Genomic DNA, 21795 nt, shown 5'->3' with positions numbered 1-21795 from the left:
TCAGGGAAGCAAGAGGGCTTGGTAGCACCTGGGGACAGGAAAAGTGGAGAAGCAGCCTTCTAGGAAATTTGGGATTTGCCTCTGCAAGGGGTTCACTAAGACGATGATGACACAGTGGACACCAGGTCCAATCAGTACCAAGAACGAGGGCGGGGCCTTACTGAGAAGACAGATTACAGTCACTGGGATAAGTACTACAGAAAAGGAAAATTAACCCACTTTCCCCCCTTCTTCTTGGTGAGGAAATACACAGGCATAAGAATGGTTTAAAACGGCCTTGGCAACCATGCTTATTCGGTTATGATGCTCTTCTTAGGGCAATTAACAAGGCATGAAGAAATCAGACATCAGTGGCTTTAGGAAACTATAAGGGATGACTTTCAAACCCTTGATTTTGGAGAAGACTAACTGGAAATGTTAGTCTGAATAAACAATCCAAGGAAAGACAGTCAGATCTTGGATAGAAGGAAGGGACTGAACCAACCATCCGCAAGCAATAAAAATGCACACTTTCCCACCACATCCCATAACTTCCTTTTCCCATTCCCCAAAACTGACATAAATGATAGTTCTGAAACGTAATTTCCAAAAATGCCAAAGCTTCTTGGTCAGTGAAGCAACTGTTTAGAAAAATAAAAAGGCAGACTTGAATGAATATACCTCCTTGTTCAGATATTTGTCTACATAATGGTTAGGACAGTCTGGCATTTTATTTGAGAGGCGATCTATACAATGAGTGAAACTAAATGAGATATTATAGGGACGTCTGGGTGGCTCAGACGGTTAAGCGTCTGCCTTCGGCTCAAGTCATGATCCCAGGGTCCTGGGATCAAGTCCCACGTCAGTCTCCTTGCTCTGGGGGAAGCCTGCTTCTCCCTCTCCCTTTGCCTCCCGCTCCCCCTGCTTGTGCTCTCTTTCCCTGTCAAATAAGTAAATAAAATCTTTTTTTTAAAAAGAGATATTACCTACAAAAGTGCCTAGAACGCTTAACTCATGCACGGAGTGCTATGCAAGTTAGGTGTGTTGTTAGAACACTCTCAATTGTGCTCGACTGACTGTACTTATTCTATTGTACTTCCCGAATTCCATGTCTTCCTAGCCTGGAAAACATAAGCTTGGTTTACAAATTATATAAATGAAAATACAAGTTGTATTTTAAATTCTAAACCGTAAGCTAGATGATGAAATTTGTAGTTTCTGTAGGGAGTACTACGTCAAGTCATGCCTATTTTCTCCCAAAGTTTTCTCCATTTTTCATCATGAACTGCCCCCTGCCCAGTCCTTTAAGGTAGTAAATACTTTTCTCCAGGGGCCACATGTGACAGCTTCAGCAGAACTGCCATCATCCACCATTTTGTCCTTAGGATGATCTTTTCCTGCTTTTAAGTCTAAAATGGCTTTAAGGATCTGATAACCCTCCGAAAATACTTGCTGAATTTTGCACCACAGAAGGAACAGACAGAATTTAAATGAAAAACTAAAGTTCAGGGGCGCCTGGCCAGCTCGGTCAGCAGAGCATGCAACTCAATCTCAGGGTGGTGAGTTTGAGCCCCATGTTGGGCATGGAGTCTACTGAAAAATTAAAAAAGAAAATACAGAAGAAAAAATTTCACTAATGTGAAGGATCAGGCACATTCTTCAACTGCTCAGAGAGCTTTTTTTTTTTCTAGTGTTCACACTGAAAATGAAAGCAATGAACAATCTTCACCATCCAGGTTTGTGGAAAAGTGCTCAGGCTTCAACACAGACCAGCCGTGCCTGCCTTGGGGCTTGGGCACACATGCTGGGGGAAAGCAGGCGCTCTGTGGGGAAGGCCGGAACAGTGGGAGTCAGGGTCCCGACAGGAAAGGGGGGAGCCCACCCACACCGGGAAGGAGCTCAGGTTCATATGATCAATATTCATAATACCTGGAACCCAGCAGGAACAAAACCGAAAGACCAGGATTTGCTGATCATGAAATAAGTATACAGTTGGATTATTTTTAAATTGACTTATCTGACAGCTTCTAACTAGTGACATACTTTAGGCAAGGAATTCCTCGTTGCCTAGATCCATGATGTCAAAACCGAGCACACTGGAGAAACGTCTCGATCCAAAGAACTAGCTTTGTGCAACCTCAGCCCTGTGGTATGGCTCTGTTCCAGCGGTTCCCAGCTCCGCTAGACATTAGGATTTAGAAAACATCAATGGAGGGGGGTAAGGAAGAAGGTGCAAACCCTGCGGTCGGCCATAAAGGCTCCTGGGGTGACCATCACGTGTAGCCAGGTCTGGAACCACTGGTTCAGACCCTGATCCTGTCGGTATCACAGCACAGAGGCAAACTGTTCCCAGGGGCAGATCTCTCTGCTGCCTGCCAAAGCATTCAAGAAAGCATGTATCTGACTCAGCTGAGGGGGTCATTATTTCTCCATCCTCTTGACAGAGAGCTAAATGAGCTGCCCTAGTGGAGCAAGGCCAAGGGCTGGGAACAGCTTTTGAGAGTGCACGGCTCACATACTCAACAGGGAGAGCTGAGTTTCCCATTCCAGAGTTACAGTCAATTGCTTCTAGATTCGCACTTGGGTACGGACTGGGCTGAGAACTGTCTGGGGAGCCTCCAATTTCTAACATTCCCACCTGGTTAGTAAGTATTTTAGAAGTGAATACTTCTCCCCACTCCAGCTAATGCAGAAGGTGAGACTAGACAAGATCATGACAGTTGGGGGATAAGTGATAAAAAGATTTCCCAGGAGGAAGGAGAGGTAAAGGAGTGCAATTTTTTTTTAAGATTTGTTTATTTTAGAGAGACGGAGAGAGACAGAAAGAGAGAGCAAGTGGGGGGAGGCACAGAGGGAGAGAATCTTCAAGCCGACTCCCCACTGACGAAGGGCTTGATCCCATGACCCATGAGTTCAAGACCTATGCCGAAACCAAGAGTCAGAGGTGCCCCCAAGGAGTGTATTTTTTTAACCTTTCTTGGGGATATGAGATGCAGGAAACTTTTTCTTAGCCGGGCCCATCACAAATTCATCCATAAAGTTTTACACTTTTAACACACACACAGACTGTCTTAAAAGTTGTCTGACATGGGAATATGCCCTCTTCTAGCTGAAATAGCACCGCCAATGAGGACTGGACACCACCCAGCTTGAGCTGCCGGCTGCGGTTATGGTGGTAATACACACCCTCACGTCTCATTCAACAAGCTTCTGAAGAAAAGAGTCGCGCTTTGCTATTTGATAAAGTCATGTTATATTTTTAACCTGGTAGAGTAACTGGTCAAATCACAGACAGGACAACAGGCTTCATGATCTTTTTGATCTTTGCTATTCTTAGCTCAACTTCCACGACTGAGGAAGAAGTTTTTTGTGTACTTATAAGAGTGTTAAAAATTTTTATCCCTTGTCAGCAGGAAAGATTTGGTCCTTCTTGTGCCTTTCACTCTGAATCTTGAACAGATTAGGTTGGAATGCCACTGGGGGAAAAATTCACTTATCTTTTACCATGAAGCATCAGCAAAAAAGTATATCAGGAGCTCACTGATTCAGAATATAGGAAGGAAGGAGACTGTCCAAAATAGTGGTATGTCCAAGTTAACTCAGGATCTTAAGTAGTGTATAAATGTGTGTTTGTTTTTTTAAGATTTTATTTATTTATTTGGCAGAGAGAGAGCACAAGCAGGGGGAGTGGGAGAGGGAGAAGCAGACCCCGCTGAGCAAGGAGCCCGATTTGGAGCTCAATCCCAGGACTCTGGGATCATGACCTGAGCCGAAGGCAGACACTTAACCAACTGAGCCACCCAGGCGCCCCATGAATGTTGTTCTTTTCCCACTATGTTCGTTCCTTAAATGAAATTTCTAAAAATCGTGATAACTAGAATGACAGAGTTTCAATACCGCACAATATATCATTATCAGTCCAGTATTACTCAACAAGGAATCCTAACCATGAGTTTAATAGCTTTGTAACTTTCTTTATAATGTTCTGCTTATTGATAAAAGTCTTTAATAGAGGTCAGAAATTCTAAATCTGGTAGTTTCAAATTAATGAGGTGTCAGGCAGCCATGAGTTAAAATATAGATGTAGTATCAGTATTAAAAAGGATCCTACCACAGGAGTAAAATTTAGCATATAGCAGTTCTTTCAGTAATTCAGAATACTTATTAACATTTCAGTTCATGTAAGATACTAATTTCTAGGGCAAAACTTAATAATGGGTAGGGTGGTAAATACCACTGTTAGCAGAAAAAATAAAAGGATACCCAAAATGCTACATTATCCTATAACAAGATATCCTTTTCCACGTCTGCCTCACCTTTTCTCCAACTAGCAGGATCGCTGCAGGATCTAGCATATGCCAATGCCCGGGGGCAGAGTGGGGAGCATGCTGGTCCACAGTGACAGGGTCACTCTGGTATAGGAGCAAAGGCTACATCACATCAAAGATTTCCTGCTTCTAAGACAACCCAGGGGTCATAGCCAGCCCCAGGCCAACAGCACATACAATCCACACGGCAGAGGGAGGCCAGGCCCCCTTCACTCACCTTTCTTTTTTTGGCCAACTTGCTTGAATTGTCAAAGCCTCTCTTCTCCGAATCGAGCTTCTTCCCTGCGGAGGGCTGCTTGTCCTCGGGTTTCCTCGGACGGCCCCCCTTGCCAGGAAGCTGGGGTATCCGGGAAAGAAGGTCCAGAGTTATCTTCACCATCAAGATTGGAGGGGGAGGAGTGTCCCTGAGCGGGGACAGCAGCTTGGGGTCTCTCGCGGGCCCCGGGAGCTTGTCCTTCCTGCGGTCCTCCTGGACGACCACAGCGCGCCGGCAGCCACTAGTCCTGCTGCCACCGCCGCCGCCGCCGCCGCCGTGGGGTGGGCCCTGGCTCTGGGTCAGGGGAACCAGGGCAAAGTGCTCGGGGCTCCTGGCCCCTGCATTGTCCTTCGTGGGCTCCGGGCCCGAGAGCGCCTTTGAGGGGGCCAGCGGCGCGCTCCTGTGCTTCTTCCGCTCACTGGGGCTGGGCGCCGCGGGCTTGGGCTCTCTGCTTTCTCCGGCACGGGGCCTCCCTTTCGTCTTCACCTTGGGCTTGTCTTTGGAAGGCTGGTCTTTGGAGCCGTACGGAGGGGGTCCTGGCTCACTTTCCACCTGCAGGCTGGCCCGCGAGTCTGCCTCGGCCGAGGCCTTGACGGGCTTCTTGGGCTGTTTGGTTCCGACAGTCTGCCTCGGCGGGGGCTCCTGTTGCGCGGGGGACTTCTGACAACTTCTCTTGCCGGCGTGGGGGCCTTCAGAGGAGCCCCGAGGGGCTTTGCTGGAGCTTTTGAGGGGAGGATCTTTGGATTCCGAGCGCTCGTGACCAGGGGTGGGGCCACCGCTGTCGCCCCCACCCTTGCCCTTACTGTCGGGGTGCCGAGGCGGGGGCTCTGCGCTCCCCTGCGCCTCCGGGGGTGCTGCCGGCTGGCTGACTTTGGTCAGCCAGTTGTCCAGCTGCCATTTGTTTGTTGTAGGAGGCTCAGGCTAAAAACAAAGGACAAGAGAAAAATGTGAACTGACCAAGGATGATAAGCTCTTCTGTGTTAGTCAACCAATTGTACAGCACTCTCCCAGGGAGATGCAATCATTCCAAAACCGAAGAATTCGAGTCCTTTTTATCCTTCTCTAATTACAGGTCAGAGTCTCTTAATAATTAACTCTTAACCCAATCTTCCAATCTGTTTGTGCTACAGGAATTTTTGCTGTAGCAGATATTGACTACTGACAGATCATGAGATACCCACCACTGACCACTGCTGAGAAATCTTTGTAATATTAAGTATTTTGTCCTAATGGTAATTACAGTGTAATTGAGAACTGACACATTTCAGCTCGTAAACTATCCGAAAATAAAGGGAGAAATGAAGAATAAACAGAATCCTTTTATCAAAAGGATTTCAGAAGGCTAATAAATAATTCTTAGTGATCACCTATAGGCTTTACCCTGTTTTTTGACATACTTGTCAACTGAAAATGACTTTCCTCAAGACTTGACCTCATCTCTTTTATTTACTTAAAAACATTAAACATTTATACATGACAAGGTTTGCAGTATATCATGGATTACAGCCTGATTTTCAAACTTTGCATCTTGGTAAAAGAACAAGTGATGTCACATTGTGACGTCACATTAACCAATTAAATTGGTCCCTAAATTTAGTCCCACCTGAATTCTTTAAAAATCAAACATTAAGTCTCTTGTTACAATCTTATCTGGAATAGCATCTATTTTTCTAAGAAACATAGGGAGGCTCCAGAGCAATTAAAAGCAGTGAGATTAGACTGATTATATGTACATCTAATCTGACGAACACAGAGAAGTTCCTGACTTCTGCTATCTAAACTGTTGTTTAAATCTTTGTTGCTATGTATCCTAACATGTCTCTCCAAGTAGATTATTAACAGAAGACCCAATGACATTTGTATCTCCAAGTTCCACTATTATATCTTGCATATAGTGGTGTACACGAGATACTTACTTAGGCATACTACTGTACCCATACATCTTATGCCATATGGAAATATATCAGTGTCTAAAACAGTAAGCAATGATCACACCTTTTGAAAGGGCATTACATCACCAACATGCTACATGTTTTTAAAATCCATTCATTCTGATGGGTGGTTTGTATGAATGACTAAATCACACACACACAGTGCAAGAGGAAGTTAACTGAAAGATAGTCCACACGGGATTTAACTGGTTAGATGATGGATAAGGAGACTGCTCCAGTAGGCGGATGGTATTTTACAGGGAAAGATTGCTAACAATTTTCCCGAGTGGAACGTTCCAAATAATTCAACTCTTTAAAAACACATCAAGACATGTGGATATAATGTAAAGAGTTTGGAGCCAGGAAAAAGTTAGGTAATAAAATGATCAGGTAGGTAGTTTGGGCTTGGTGTTTTACAGTAGAAGAGGAACTTTAAGGAACCAGGTAGGACCAAACTTCGGCCACAAAGAGGGCTGCAGAACTGTTTTTTCTGCCTACCCTTTTATTGCTGCTTAATATAATAGATCTTCTCAATATCAACTCTACATCTAGGCTCTCATTTGAATTTCAGAGCAGGGAGGAGGGGAAGAAGGGAACTACTCTAATGTGCCAGGCATTTATTTTGCCACAGGAGATCTCAAACTGTATTCCATGTTCGAACAAGACAGGAGGACAGTTAAGGGTAGAGAAAAGATCAGCACCCAATACCTACTTGTCAGACGATATTTCCTGCAAACACTTTAGGGTGTGGTAATCCAGGTGGCTCACTGGGGATAAGGCATTGGGATATATCACCTGCCACTTACCTTAGGAACCAAACCCTTCAAACTCTTCTTTGGGACGGGTATGGACCTCTCAACAGGGCTAAGTTTATAGCCCCATTTGAATCACTGACATGCTCTATAGAAGAGTATTTATTCATGAACCAAAAAGGAAAGTCATTCCTGGTATAAATAACATCTGCTCTACCCCCACCCCAAAACAGGGCAGTATAAGATACATTTAGTAGGAATGTCCTACTAAAGGAATGTCCTGATTACAGAAATAAAACACATTTTCTTCCACTGTGGTCCTAAAAATGTCCAGAAGGGAGGCATATGGCCCAATTGCAGGGTAAAATTGAGTTTATGTGCCCAGACAAGAAGAAAGGGTAGGGCCAATCCTTTCTACAGACCTGCTATAAAGACAGAAAAGGTATAGAATTCTCCTAAGGTCAGATATTTGGGTGTTGGGATGGGGAAAACTTTTACTAGGGATTGACTCAAATTGATTTCACAGTGAATTTTAAGTCTAAGTGCTAGGTAGGCTCAAGGTTTGGACTCTGCCTTCTTGCCCTGCCTTTCCTCGCGCCCCATCGCCAGCCTCCTGGGGCTGGTGCAACCCAAACACTGCACACTGGGCATGAAAAAATACCAGACTGGTCTTCGTTAGGTGTTTTCATAAATGTTTGATTGCACGTCCCTTTATGTCTAACCCCTCAAACTGTCAGAAGTTCATGTATTTTAGGATGAATTGTGATGTTGAATAAAAAGTTCTGAGCTATGCACAAATTTTTTTTTTTTTTTTTTTTTAGTAAAATCATCATCATTATGAGTGAGTAGGAGTCCTAAAATGAAAGAAAAAGGAGAGAGGTGTGAGAGATAGGCATAGTGTCACAGGAAAAAAGGCTTCAGAGTTAGATGGCCACGGGCCTGAATCTTGGGTGTTGCTACCTTTTTACAGGTGAAAAGACAGCTCCCAATCTCACAGGGTTGGCAGAGAGCTAAGTCAAATAATTCATGCAAAAGTACCAAGTGTGTAAGAGGCAAATCAACAAAGGTAGTTTACTACAGAAAAAGAAAAAGGACAATGAATAGATTAGAAAAGTAAGGAGATCCTTGGATAACTGAGAATAGAAGCATTTTTTCTGAACTGAAGCAGGAAAAAGATGACTCGTCCTACATATTTTGAAAAGCTGAGATTCACATTTTGATTCACACTATAAAGCAGACGCTGAAAGAGCCTTTCCCCCAAGTTCACCGCCCACCCACTGACAGGCATAGGACATTTCAGATCTCTTAAGATCACTGGACTACTTTGTCAAATGACCTTAAAATGGAGCTGTAAAAAGTAAAATTCTCTAAAAAAATCTAAAAATAGACTTAAAAAAGGGTGAGAGAGTTAAAACCAGTAACTGTGGCTTATTGTGGAATTGTTACTCTCACACAGGAGATTTACAAGAAGGCAGGTATTGAAGGAGAGAAGGTAGTTAAATACACTGGGAAAAATTAAAGGTTTAAAATCTAGACCCAGACAAAATATTTCTGGTGAAGTCAAGTGTCAGGACATGACATACAAACTGTGCCCAAATCTAGACAGATTTGCTCATCAACACAAAGCTACAAATCTGAGCCTATTTGGTAAGGTGCTTTAAAAAAAATAAAGTAGAATGGGAACATTTATTTTTTAACTAAGAGTCTCTAAATCTACTCCAGTAACCTTCTGAGCAGTAAGATCTAATGGTTTCATTAATACAAACACCAGATTAAATTTTTCTTTCAAGTTTCAATTATTCAGCCAAATCTGTACCATTTCCATTTCATTTGAACAGAATTTTACTATTTAATCCAATTCTCTTCCTTCTCTTAGTAACTGAACAAGCATGCAGATTTCTCTAATTCAATAAGGTGAGACATAAAGCAAAGATCTTATAAAAGGGAACAATCACACAATTTGTCTGCGGAGCATATTCAGTATCTTTTTCCCTGAGGCACAGAAAAATGATTTCAACAGTAATTAGTATCACACAAGGAAACAGCCCCCAGAAATATACTGAGGAGTTTCCAAAATCTGAAAGGCATTTTAAGTGCAGTTAATGCTGATTCATGTGTATTCACTCCAAAAAATATTTATTGAGCACTTACTCTGTGCCAGACATAAATTCATATCTAACAAAAAAATGACACTCGGTTATTTTCCCAGCCTCCCTTGCCCTTGGCCACGGCTGTTAAGGCTCACTACATGTCCTCCAGATGCATTCGGTTAACGCTCTAGTGGAACTGCCTCGGTTGCTAAATGGCCGAGACAAATACTGGGAACCTTAACACTTTCTTAACCAGAAAGGCTCATTTCCCAGGATGCCCATCTAAAACATGCAGAGTAATTTTCACTACATAAGCTGGTCTAATTCACCAAGAATGTCTTTCTTCCCTTTTTACCAAGTAGTCTTCCCCCGCGTAATTTTTACATTGCTACTCCAAGTTTTGAGGGCATCTGGCAGCCCTGATTGTTGTCATTAAACTTCTTGTGCTCAACGATCCGGTAAAAAATAGCATAAATCCTCCAGATAAACTTGGTGCTTGCGATTTGCCGTCTCATCGGTTTATCTTACAACATCGATGTCCCAAGGGCGGGTGACAGGGAAACACAATTATCCCTGTTTTACATGGAGCAAAGGGAGCAAGAAACACAACCCTGGCAAAACCACTTCGCCATCAATTTAATGCATGGCTTTTAGTGATTCAAAAATAGAACCTCTGATGACTTATTTCTAGTTCACGTTCCTGCCCTTTGCCAAATTGGGCTGTCTCCTTTTGATTTCCTTAATTCATGCATTCCTGAAATTTCAAAAAGAATTTTCATTAAGATTGAAACAGCAGCCTACTAAAAAACAAGTTTTCTTTTTCAACAGAAGGGAAAAGAAAATGGTGTGCAAACATTCTTAGTGAGCTGCTCTTCCAAACAACACTAGCAGCAACAGAGAACTTATCATTTTAAACAGGAGAGAGAAGACCGCTCTCCCAAACCTCTAGGGCCAAATGTTTGGTAAGAAGTAAACAGAAATGGCTGGCTCTACACGGCCCGGGGGTAGGAAAAGAGCTGCCCCATGGGACAGAACCACTCAGGCCAGGGTCAGCACTGGCCCACAGCCGACTCTAGCCCCGGAAGACAGAGCGCGGCCATCTTAGCTCGCCTCTCTGCCTCCTGGAGGGGACACGGTACCTCAGGAGCCGGAGTTTCTAGGGGCTCATTCTCTTCGCTGTCACTTGAGCTGCTCTCGCTCTCCGAGTCCGAGGAGCTGTCTGAGTCACTGGTGCTCTCTGACTCGGCACTGCTGGAATGTGCTGAGGCCGCTGCTTCCGGAAGCGACTGTGGAGCACTGTGAAGTAACCCCAAGAGAGAATCTGAAGACACCTCACAAGGTGGATGTTGTCCCTCTCTACTCATTTCCCCCCTTGGCCATTGTTCTGCGACACAAAAGAAAGGGCCTCAATATTACCTAATATTACTAAATTACCATACCATCCAGTTGAGAGAAAGGCCCAGAGGGGCTCAAAAACCAGTGAAAAATCCTTAAAATAGCTCACCAAATAACTACATAGAAGAGAAGCCTGTGGAATTTTGCTCCTGAAGAATACTGTGAGCTATACAAAATTTACGTTCAACGGTAGTGCTTTCTATCGGAATTCGGTAAACCCCAGCACGGACAGGCCGCCTATTTTTCTAAATAAAGTTTTATTGGAACATGTCCACACCCATTATTTTATGTATTATCTATGTCTGCTTTTACACTATGGAAGTAGAGTTGAATAGTTTCAAGACAGGCTGGATGGCCCACAAAGCCTAAAATATTTACTTTCTGACCCTTTAAGTTTCCTTTAAATGGATATATATTAGGCCAAAGAAGTTAATTTATAAAAAGACAGCCAATACATTAAAATCTCCCTCTATTCTCTATATGAAAACTAACCAAATGGTAGCCAGAGAACTACTAAATATAATATATTGAATATGAATGGTGTTCCTCTAGAAAGTGACCTCAAAGGTAATCCAGTCACACTCTTGGGCAGAATTATAAAAGAGGCCTTTCTTTATGAGAGGCTTAGGATCACCCCCAAATACCAGCCGAAGTAGAGATTAACTACTCCAAGTTTTAAGAATAGGGCAATCAGGGCTCAGATGGTTAAGCGTCTGCCTTTGGCTCAGGTCATGATGCCCAGGTCCTGGGATCAAGCCCCATGTCCAGCTCCCAGCTCAGCGGGGAGGAGTCTGCTTCTCCCTCTCCCTTTGCCTCTCCCCCTGCTTGTGCTCTGTCTCTGTCTCTCTCAAATGAATAAATGAAATCTTAAAAAAAAAAAAAAAAAGAATACGGCAATAACTCTAGGTCAGTGAGAAAACACACACTGATCGTACTTCTGGACACATACAGAATTTAACAACCTGTGTTAAAAGCTTGCCCCAGATGGAATCAGCCAGAGCAGTAAATCAATAACTATAATCTTTTGAAAGCCTCCACATCTACCTAAGATACTAAATAACTTATTAAATAATACTGTTTATTAAAGTAGAACAAAAAATATTAAAGTCACTAGTTGAAGTAATTTTAAAACACACACACTACACTATGATGTAATTTCCTCATATAAAAATGCTACATCAAGTTTGTGATCACTTTTACACTGGTAGCTTAAGTCAGTGATGAATGAGATGCACTTTCAATGTTATTGCTGCTTCTGATTTATGCCCACTTTTCCTTTTTTCTTTTCCTACACTTTTAAGTTAGGCTATTTCATCATAATTTATGGGACATTACAAGCCACCAGAAATTACGGAACAGACAGAATATAAATAAATGAGCAGAGCTTATGAATACATGATCTTCCTCCACATGAACTATAACATCACCTGTTCGGCAGGAAGGGTTTCTTGCTGTGCTTGTCTCAGAATGAATGACCACATGTCAAGGAGTACAACCACTACCACACAGTTTAACTCTTTGTCCATGGAAGGCAGGTATTGGTATATTAAATCATTAAATTCAGTATCAGAGGAAAATATTACAAAGGTAGTTCAGACAACTCCCACTTCCAAAAATTAAAGCATCTAATTTTCTGAAATATGGCTGCAGTTTACAAAGTGAAAAGAGTGCCATTTTCCATCACACTAAAATGCACTCTAGCTCATTTTTAAAAGCAACTGAGGGGCGCCTGGCTGCGCTCCATCGGTAGAGCATGCAACTCCTGACCTCAGGGTTGTGGGTTCAAGCCCCATGTTGGGTACAGAGATTACTAAAAATCTATTTAAAATCTATTTATTTACTTACAAAATGAAATAAAATAAAATGAAAACAGCTGAAACAATTAGAAATTCATGACTGAGAAAACAGGAACTATGGAAAACAATTTACAGAAATGATTCAGCTTTACAATTTTTGAAAACAGCAAATAAATCTCCCATAAAAACATTAGGCTTTTCAGCATAACTTTTAAAATATTGGTTATATAATACTGATGAAAGTATTATAGCTTATTTTTAAACTCTCAAAAATTATTTATTTTAATGAAAGATTTTATTTATTTATTTGACAGAGAGAGAGAGAGAGAGAGAGAGAGCGCGCGCACAAGCACAAGCAGGGGGAGCAGCAGAGGGAGAGGGAGAAGCAGACTCCCCGCTGAGCAGGAAGCCTGATGTGGGGCTCTGTCCCAGGACCCTGAGATCATGACCTGAGCCAAAGGCAGATACTAACTGACAGAGCCACCCAAGCACCCCCAAAATTTTATTTTTAAAGATATTTACTTGAGAGAGTGAGAAAGAATGAGCACGAGGGAGAGGAGGGGCAGAGGAAGAAGCACACTCCCTGCTGAAGAGGGAGGCCAACTCGGGGCTCGAACCCTGGACCCCGAAATCATGACCTGAGCCAAAGGCAGATGCTCAACTGACTGAGCCCCCCAGGCACCCCATGAAACTCTCAGAAATTTTAAACATCCAAACTGATGATTTAGGTGGGTACAGGGACTTTCTCTTTTATAGAGCTAACAATCTCTCCAAGGCTGATTTAAGCTTCCAAAAAATTAAACAGGTACTTTCTTCTAACTGTGATCCTTTATGTCCTTCCCCATGAAGAAGCTATGAAAGCACTAAATAAGGCTGTTAAGGCTGTATTTTCCCCATTTGGTAGAAAAACGCAAACATTTTGCTCACACACGCACATGATACCTTGGAGGTGCAGATACAGGAGGAGGCTTCTCTGGGCTCTAGGTATGCACAATAAGGGGAAGGAGGACCAGGAAAAGAACAAACAACAGGTTAGGATATGCAGCTCAGAAATACTAGATTTAAAAGGATTCCTGGTACGATGGGGTGTACGAAACTTACTTGTTCGTTGTCACTGTCCTCACTGTCACTGAGCTGAAGGTCATCTTCAAGCATGCTGAAATGGGCAGGGACAGAGACACTGTAGGATTTAAAATAATTTCTAATAACTTATTTTAGCATATAAATAGAAAATATGCTTAATGATTAAAAAAAGAGGGATGGGATAGGTCTAATTTTTATTTATTCATCAAATGCTTCATTTTCCTGGAAATGTAAGGTTTACTATTATAACACAGAAACTAGTTTAGTCTATGCTCCTTACCATCAACACTGACTCTTCCACACATTTGAGCATTAAAAAGCAGAACCACCACGGGACAGGGATTTGTGGCCAGCCCCGAGACTCAAGTTCCCAGGTCCACACAAACAAAACAAACAATAACAACAACAAAGAGAAAAACACCCTACTTTCTCCTATAGTCTCCAACTAGAATAAGTGATTAACCGTTAATAAGCTAACCCTGGATAAATGAATATTTGTGAAGTATTGGCAAGTGCGTCAGGGCACTTAAAAAGTACGCTATGTGAACTCAATACACAGTAAGAGAAAGAGGAAGCTATTGTGGCCATGGTCACCAAACCGTGCCGGTATCTTCCATTTCTGTCCAAAGGACATTATTAATATGGTACTTTACTTTTCACCGCCCTCCTCCGACATACAAATTCTCACACACACAGTCTGCTTAAACATTATAATCAGTTGAAAGAGTAGTAATACAAATAATCTTGTTGTCTAGAAAATATGTTTAACCTTACTGCTATCGTTCTGGTGAAAATAAAACCTCAGTTCACTTCCTCAAAGTTATCATAATACTTATCTCTAGGCATTCTGGTTTATGAGCAATCTAAATATTAAAAGCAAATAAGATACTTCCATTTTTAAAAGGTCATTTTCCAATCTGTACATGTTAACTGAAATCTTAGCCCTTCCCTATCTCCTCCCTCTCTTACCATCTTCCAGGGGGATGCTTACATATCAAAAGAATGAATTAGTTGTTAACTGCTTGCTCCCACTTCCCCCCAAATTTATGAGGACTATTTGAGGAAATGTTATTAGTGCAAGTGAAAACAAAACCAATCTGCTTAAGTATTATTAATTTTCCAAAAAGCAAAAATTATATTGGAGGTTATAATACTTTAGCATTTCTGGGGTGCCTGGGTGGCTCAGTCATTAAGCGTCTGCCTTCGGTTCAGGTCATGATCCCAGAATCCTGGGATCGAGCCCCGCATCAGGCTCCCTGCTCGGCGGGAAGTCTGCTTCTCCCTCTCCCACTCCCCCTGCTTGTGTTCCCTCTCTCGCTGTGTCTCTCCTCCGTCAAATAAATAAATAAAATCTTAAAAAATAACAATACTTTAGTATTTCTAAAAACATCTCTTCAACAAATAATCTGACCATTGATTTTTACTGCAAACCCACTAACCTGCCACTGAAATAAGCAAGCATGATTATTTTGGGAATCCTTGGTAAAATCATTATATTTTCTAATGAAAATAAAAGATAAAACTGGGCTCTTTCATAATGACCACTTACATGCAATGTTGTAATTCTGCCAAGAACTATTTTCACCAACAAGTGGTACTAAAACTATCCGAAGTTTCTAAAAAATATGAAAACTGTTAGCTACTTGCAAATGTAGATGCTGCTCAATATTTACCTAATGAGAGCTACCTTCTTATTTTAGCAAGGCTAGAAAACACAGCCTTCAGATGCAGGACTTGGCAGTAGATATCATAATGGTATACAAGAAAAAGTCACTCAACAGTGTTACTGCCAAGTCCTGTCTTGGCTGGGGCATACCCAAGCAAAAGATAAAAGATGTATCTTTGAATAAATGTAAGGCATAACACAACCAGGAAAAAAAAACCCAAAAAACAAAAAACCGACAGCAAAACCACAGTAAGTAGACCTCTTTGTTTCTTAGTCACTGGCTTTTGTATAAAACTGATTTGCTTTAATTTCCTGAAACATCAATGATCAGGTAACCAATCACACTTCCTGATGTAAGCAGGGGGCTAAATACTCTGTAAGCTGTCCACCTGGCTTCCACAAATATATTCTCCTAAAGTAAGCCAGAAAGCGTATGTTCTGACTTTTAGCTCTACTTGATCTTAAGGAATAAAAGGCACTGTAAAAATGCTGTCTCAGATTCCAAGAATTTCCCCTTCAGAGCCTTACGAAGACAAAAACAATACAAACCGGCAGGTATGACACCTAAAGAGATGAGGGATAGTGACCTCTGAAGGAAGAGTGCTCCAGATACCGCCGAAGAAACACTCAAAAAGCAATGATAAACCAATAGGGTGGCTCAGTTGGTTAAGCGACTGCCTTCGGCTCAGGTCGTGATCCTGGAGTCCCGGGATCGAGTCCCACATCAGGCTTCCTGCTCAGCAGGGAGTCTGCTTCTCCCTCTGACCCTCTTCCCTCTCGTGCTCTCTATCTCTCATTCTCTCACTCTCAAATAAATAAAAATCTTAAAAAAAAAACAAAACCAATAGGGTCAAACAAAATCTACCACTATGTAGGATATACTGGTTATTTACACATGTTATTTCATTTAATCAAAATTCATGGTTCAATTTATTTGATAAAAAAATTAGTTTGTTGGTTTTGTTTTTGTTTTTTTAAAGAATAAGTTCTAACAGGTCCAATGTGGAGCTTGAACTCACGATCCCAAAATCAAGAGTCGCATGCTCTATCAACTGAGCCGGCCAGGAACCCTGATGCAAAAATCAACAAAGTGTATTGTCAGTGTCTGCCACTCTGCTAAGAGTAACATGGAATCTTCCAGAAACCAGAGTTTATTATATCACCAGATGGGTAGCTCAACATAAACCAGCATACTATTAGTGGGGCTAAGAAAGACACTTCTAAAGTTCTTTATAACAAACCTGTCCTGAATCTGTAGTAAGAAAAAAAGTTACTTAAAAACCGTATCTAAGTTTTACTAATACAGAAAATTAATCATGAATACCACTGTGATTAAAAAAAAAAAAAAAAAAAAGAGGGGCGCTTGGGTGGCTCAGTTGGTTGGGCATCTGCCTTTGGCTTGGGTCATGATCCCAGAGTTCTGGGATCAAGCCCCATGTTCTCCCTCTCCCTCTGCCTGCAGCACCCCCTGCTTGTGCTCTATCAAATGAATGAATACAATCTTTATAAATAAATAAATAAGTCCATACAGTTGGGGGAAATCTAACCTGATAACCGGTAAAGGTTTTATCTTTTGAGATAAAGGAAAAAATTTAAAGGAAGCAGCTGCTAAAATCCCCGACTTGTCCCACAAACAGTTATGTCTGAGGCCAAGCACATTACTCTAGCACACTTCACGTGGTACATGTGAGAGAATTGGTCCTTAATGTGAAAAATGGCAAACACGAATTACAGCACATCTGGGTGACCACCTCAGCACCCACTAGAAGGGAATCAAACCTCTTAGACCCAGTCTCACTCATACTGTAAGATCTAGGTCAAGAGAGCATAAGGCCCAAGGGACATACTCAACTATAAGCTTTTCTGGGGCAGGACCAAGTCATTTTCACCTTCATATCTTCTCTATCCAGAACTTGGCAGGTAACCCTAAGAGGCCGGCTGAATGAGTAGCAGCACGCTGTTTGCTGCATAGGTAACAGTACCGCGTAGCTGTGCCCACTGTGTGCTCAGAACTCTGCAGACACTGCCTTTACTCACAACCCTATGGCCGCCTCTGGTCATGCCCTCACATTCTGAGGGTGAGGAAACGGGCTCAGAATGGCCACTGACCCTGCCCACATCGTGAAGCTGGTACATGCTGGATCTGGAAGGCAAAAGCCATTGCGTCTCATATGATTGCCTTGCTCCGGCCAATAGAGGGCGCAATGGCTAGAAAACCTACATGATAGGAGAGATTCTCCAGAATCCCCGGAGAGAAAGACTTCGATTAAAGAAAACAGTAATTACCCTGCTGGAATAAAATGGATACGCTCTTTTTCCCTTACGAAAATAAATGAACTATAAACCTTATATACTTTTAAAATTGGTTAAATGACTAATTTCACTTCCAAAGCCAAGACAAAGCAGCTATTTCAAAGCATATGCCACCATATGGCCTACCTTGGCACTGGTCAAAAGAAGTCAAATACTCAGGTAGAGCCACTCTTTGAACTAACACGTAGCTTTAACCACATTTTACATTACTGGTGAGGTAGAGTTTTTACTTAGAGGTTACAAACAATCCTCAAACCCCTTTGTACAAATGCATTCTTCAGGCCAACTGCTCTGCAACGCTTAGAGAGCCATGTACACGTCCCGGCAGGCAGGCTTCAGTGACTCAGAGCCTGACTGTTCCTGTGTGAAGACACAAGACAAGCCTTTATTCCTTTTCCATTCCCCAGTCCTGGGCTTGCCAACGACTTCACTGCCAATAGTCCGTAACATCTCAATTCAAACCCCAAAACTACTTAAATAAGCTGATTTTTTGGCTCAACATTTCCTACGATTGGGCCGTACGTTTTATTTGGGAAACAGCAAGTGAAGGCAAGCTCACGGTAATTAGTAAGTCACAACCCTGGTATTAGGTGTGCGTAAGACGGCACGTAATACTTTTCAGAAACCGCTAATGAACATGTGAGAATGGGTGAACTGGAACAATCTCACAAACTGAAAACTGATTTGGGAACAGAACAGGCAATGGAGGGCAGAGAAAGAGAAAGAGGCTGGGCTCCAAAGTAGACATATGTAAGTCCCCAAATCTAAAATCCAATCAGGCTGTGATTCCTTTTTTTGATCAAGGGCGGAAATACGGACTGCAAATGCTTTGGAGGAGATGAGGGAAGGCGACAAATTATGAAGAAGGCTCCACATATAATAAATGAAAAACTGAAAAACACAAATCTCGAGCAGTTGTGACACTGCATATAGGGGGGACTCTCCAAATGGTGACAGCGGCTGTCATTATTCAAATTCAGGGAGAGACGGTCTGTGGGAGATTATGGACAAACAAGACAGAGCAGAAAGTGACAGTACACAGAGTAATCAAGGTTAAAAACTGTCAGAGGTGTAAAAGACTTTAAAATCCATGGATGAAGTGAAGATTATCTGAGGTCACAGAAGGACATGAGAAAAATTACAAGAGTATAAATGAGGGGAAATCTGAAGTTAATAAATAAGATTAAATCAGTAAGTATAACAGGGATGCCTGGCTGGCTCAGTTGGTAGAGCATGTGACTCTTGATCTCTGGGTTCTGAGTTCAGGCCCCATGCTAGGCAGAGAGATTACTTAAAAAAATAAGTATGACAAATAAGATATTAGTGCAAGAATGACATACTGGACAACCAGGAAAAACCTAGAAAAGTTATTGCCTTAAATCCTGTGTATTAAGTATTGTTTATACACGTATTTAATCAAGTTTCTATGTAATAGTTTTCTTTCCACATTTACTCTTAGTACTTACTACATGCCAGGCCCTGCTCTAGATTCAGTGGATACAACTCTAAGCAGACAAAATCCCTGCTTTGTGGCACTGACAGTCTAGGAGATAAACAACTAAAATATATACTTTTCTCCCTTATGAAAAGGGAAATAAACAACTAAAATATATTTTTTTCAATGGGTAAAAAGCCTATGGAGGGGAATAAAAGACTAAAGGTGGGCGTGGGTTGCTTTTCTACCTGGGGTAGTTAGGGAAGTCTGCGCTAGTAAGGAGATTGCATACACCACAGGAATAGGGGGTAGAGTGATCGGGGCACCCAAAACAGCAAAGAGGGGGCGCCCGGGTGGCTCAGTAGGTTAAGCATCTGCCATCAGCTCAGGTCATGATCCCAGGGTCTTGGGATTGAGCCTCACATCAGGCTCCCTGCTCAGTGGGGAGTCTGCTTCTTCCTCTCCCTCTGCACCTCTCCCCCAGCTTGTGTTCTCTCTCTCAAATAAAATCAAAAGAAAAGAAAAGAAAAAAGAAAAGAAGGAAGGGGAGGGGAGGGGAGGGGAGGGGAGGGGAGGGGAGGGGAGGGGAGGGGAGGGGAGGAAGGAAGGAAGGAAGGAAGGAAGGAAATAAACAGCAAGGGGGCCAACATGGCCACAATGGAAAGTATACCAGAATATGGGGGAAAAGGGATCGTAAGGGGGGTAGACAGGTAAGTTACTGGCAGGCTTTGGAGGCCCCTGCAGGGTGAGAGAGAATACACATTCTTGTGGAAGTAGACCACATCTTGTTGACTTAATAGCCCAGCATCCCACAGTGGGTGGAAGGCACACACTGCCTTCAGGGCTAACAGATTCTTAGCGCATTAAAACATATCTTATTCAATCTTTCAGGCAATGTTTAAATTAGTCTATGGTCACTTACTGCAGGAAATTAGCAGTTATGACCAAATGTGAGACTTAAATGGACCTCCACAAGCTCCTTCAAAACCTTTACATAGGCAAAGGAACTACTTCAAAGTTGTCACTGCCAGTAAGAATTACTACTCCCCAATGTTTTCAAATGGCTTCAGAGCCTGCTGCAAAATCTATCAAGCCCCTTTAGACGTAGCAGAAATTCTCTGCCTCGCTCTCCCATCATTCAGGCTCCAGATCAAACGTCACTCCTCTGAGAAACCTTTCCTGACCTCCCTCCCAAAAGTATCACCGTCACCCAAAAGAACTGCTCCCTGAGCCTGTAGCCATCACAGCACCTAGTTTGTATGCCATGCCACCCGCATTAAGTTACAAGACAAAAAGACAAGAATTTTGTCTCAGCGGCCACCGTTTCCAAGTCCCTAAAGCAGCACCAAGCACACAGCATGTGTTCACTAATTATGCCTTGAATGGATGCATGGAAGCAATTTTTGGAAAGATCTCCAAGTCACCTGGAACCAAGTCCGGAGAACAATATTATATCTGAGGATTCCCAAATACTAGCAACTGAAAGAAAAAGCATTAAGACCTAGATTGAGTTTTAAAACCACAGTACACATGATCCCAAAATGAACGTTTTTTTTCTCTGACATTCAAAGCGCGTTAGACCATCTCTCTGGCACTCTGCCGCTCAAAGAGTTTCAGTGCATGTCAAAGAGCCTGCACGCTGACACTAGATCAAATTAACCTGTGAGCACCAACAGATGTGACCTACTGAGTCTGAAACCATGACTGCACTGCACAAATTAACTGGGACACGGACGTGATTCCTTTTCCCCAGAGATAACATTTCTGGCTCTTATCGATGCCACCAGCCCCACCCGTCCGGCCACCACCGTACCCACCCCCCCATTCTCTCCTCCTCTGTCACGCTTCCCTTTCCTCTTTGCCTCCCTGGGGCCCTGTCTTCCTCCCCTCCTTCAGTCTACCAGGATCATAATAAATATTCTTTTCTAGGTGATTTTATATATGGCAAATGAACAGTTTTGTAAAGAGAGCACTACCTATGTCATATGCCTGTCACGCACTTGCAGGCACCTCTGATTTCTGGGCTTTAACTCAGCAGGAGGACGGCCCGTCTCTCTGAAGAGCAAACCCAACACAGAAAATGGTCTAAATCCCTACGACTACCCGAGCCTGAAAGCTGATGGAAATGGGTGTGAGAGGGTGTGACTTTGGCCTGCTCAGTATGAAGCTGCTTCTTGGGCCTCGCTCACATCCAGTGGCCTTTCCTCCTCTCCCCAGAGGCCCAAGGACACAGCGGTTTCCTTTCCTCTTCAATTCCCCCTTCCTCGCTGCCCCCAAAAACACAGACAGGGGCCTTTTATGGTCTAAAGGGCTTTACTACTAATCGTTACAAAGAGCACAAGGTGTAAAACCTTGGGGGATGTTAGAGCTTCCACAGAATCATTACAATTGCAGTCCCTTGAACTACAGTTTCTGTTCTCTACCAGCCATCGATTCCAGACTTCCAAAATTCAGGAGCCAGTGAAATTTAAAAAGGAAGGAAGACAGAAAGGGGGGTGGAGAAGGGAAAGAAAAGGCACCATAAGGTTAAAAAAAAAATTTTTTTTTTTTCTGGTAAAGGGCAATAAAAACAAGCAAAAATCTCACCATCTGCCAGTACCACAAATGAAATAACTTTTATTACACGCACAAAAAAGTCCACCCTTTGAACTATAAGAAATTAATCTTTAAAAATATCTTGCCAGGGCACCTAGGTGGCTCAGTCGTTAAGCATCTGCCTTTGGCTCAGGTCGTGATCCCGGGCCGGGTCCTGGGATCGAGCCCCACATCGG

General features: G+C 42.6%; 1 protein-coding gene across 5 annotated transcripts in view; it reads right to left on the bottom strand.

Annotated features, from left to right (window-relative positions):
- Nucleotides 1–21795, bottom strand: part of AFF1 (AF4/FMR2 family member 1) — a 202261-nt gene that overhangs the window by 21047 nt on the left and 159419 nt on the right. For 4 of the 5 annotated variants that reach the window (XM_035725783.1, XM_035725785.1, XM_035725784.1 and 1 more), the window contains 4 exons: nucleotides 13629–13707; nucleotides 13470–13507; nucleotides 10476–10632; nucleotides 4525–5484 (listed from right to left, as the gene is read on the bottom strand). In XM_035725783.1, the coding sequence (XP_035581676.1) occupies nucleotides 4525–5484; nucleotides 10476–10632; nucleotides 13470–13507; nucleotides 13629–13707 (1234 nt within the window). The remainder of the gene's footprint in view (nucleotides 1–4524; nucleotides 5485–10475; nucleotides 10633–13469; nucleotides 13508–13628; nucleotides 13708–21795) is intronic. The other variant, XM_035725787.1, reaches the window with a different exon arrangement.

Source organism: Zalophus californianus, chromosome 2, assembly GCF_009762305.2.
Source record: "Zalophus californianus isolate mZalCal1 chromosome 2, mZalCal1.pri.v2, whole genome shotgun sequence".
NCBI lineage: Eukaryota > Metazoa > Chordata > Mammalia > Carnivora > Otariidae > Zalophus > Zalophus californianus.
Note: the sequence above shows the minus strand (reverse complement) of the source record. Positions and strands in the feature narration are given on the sequence as shown.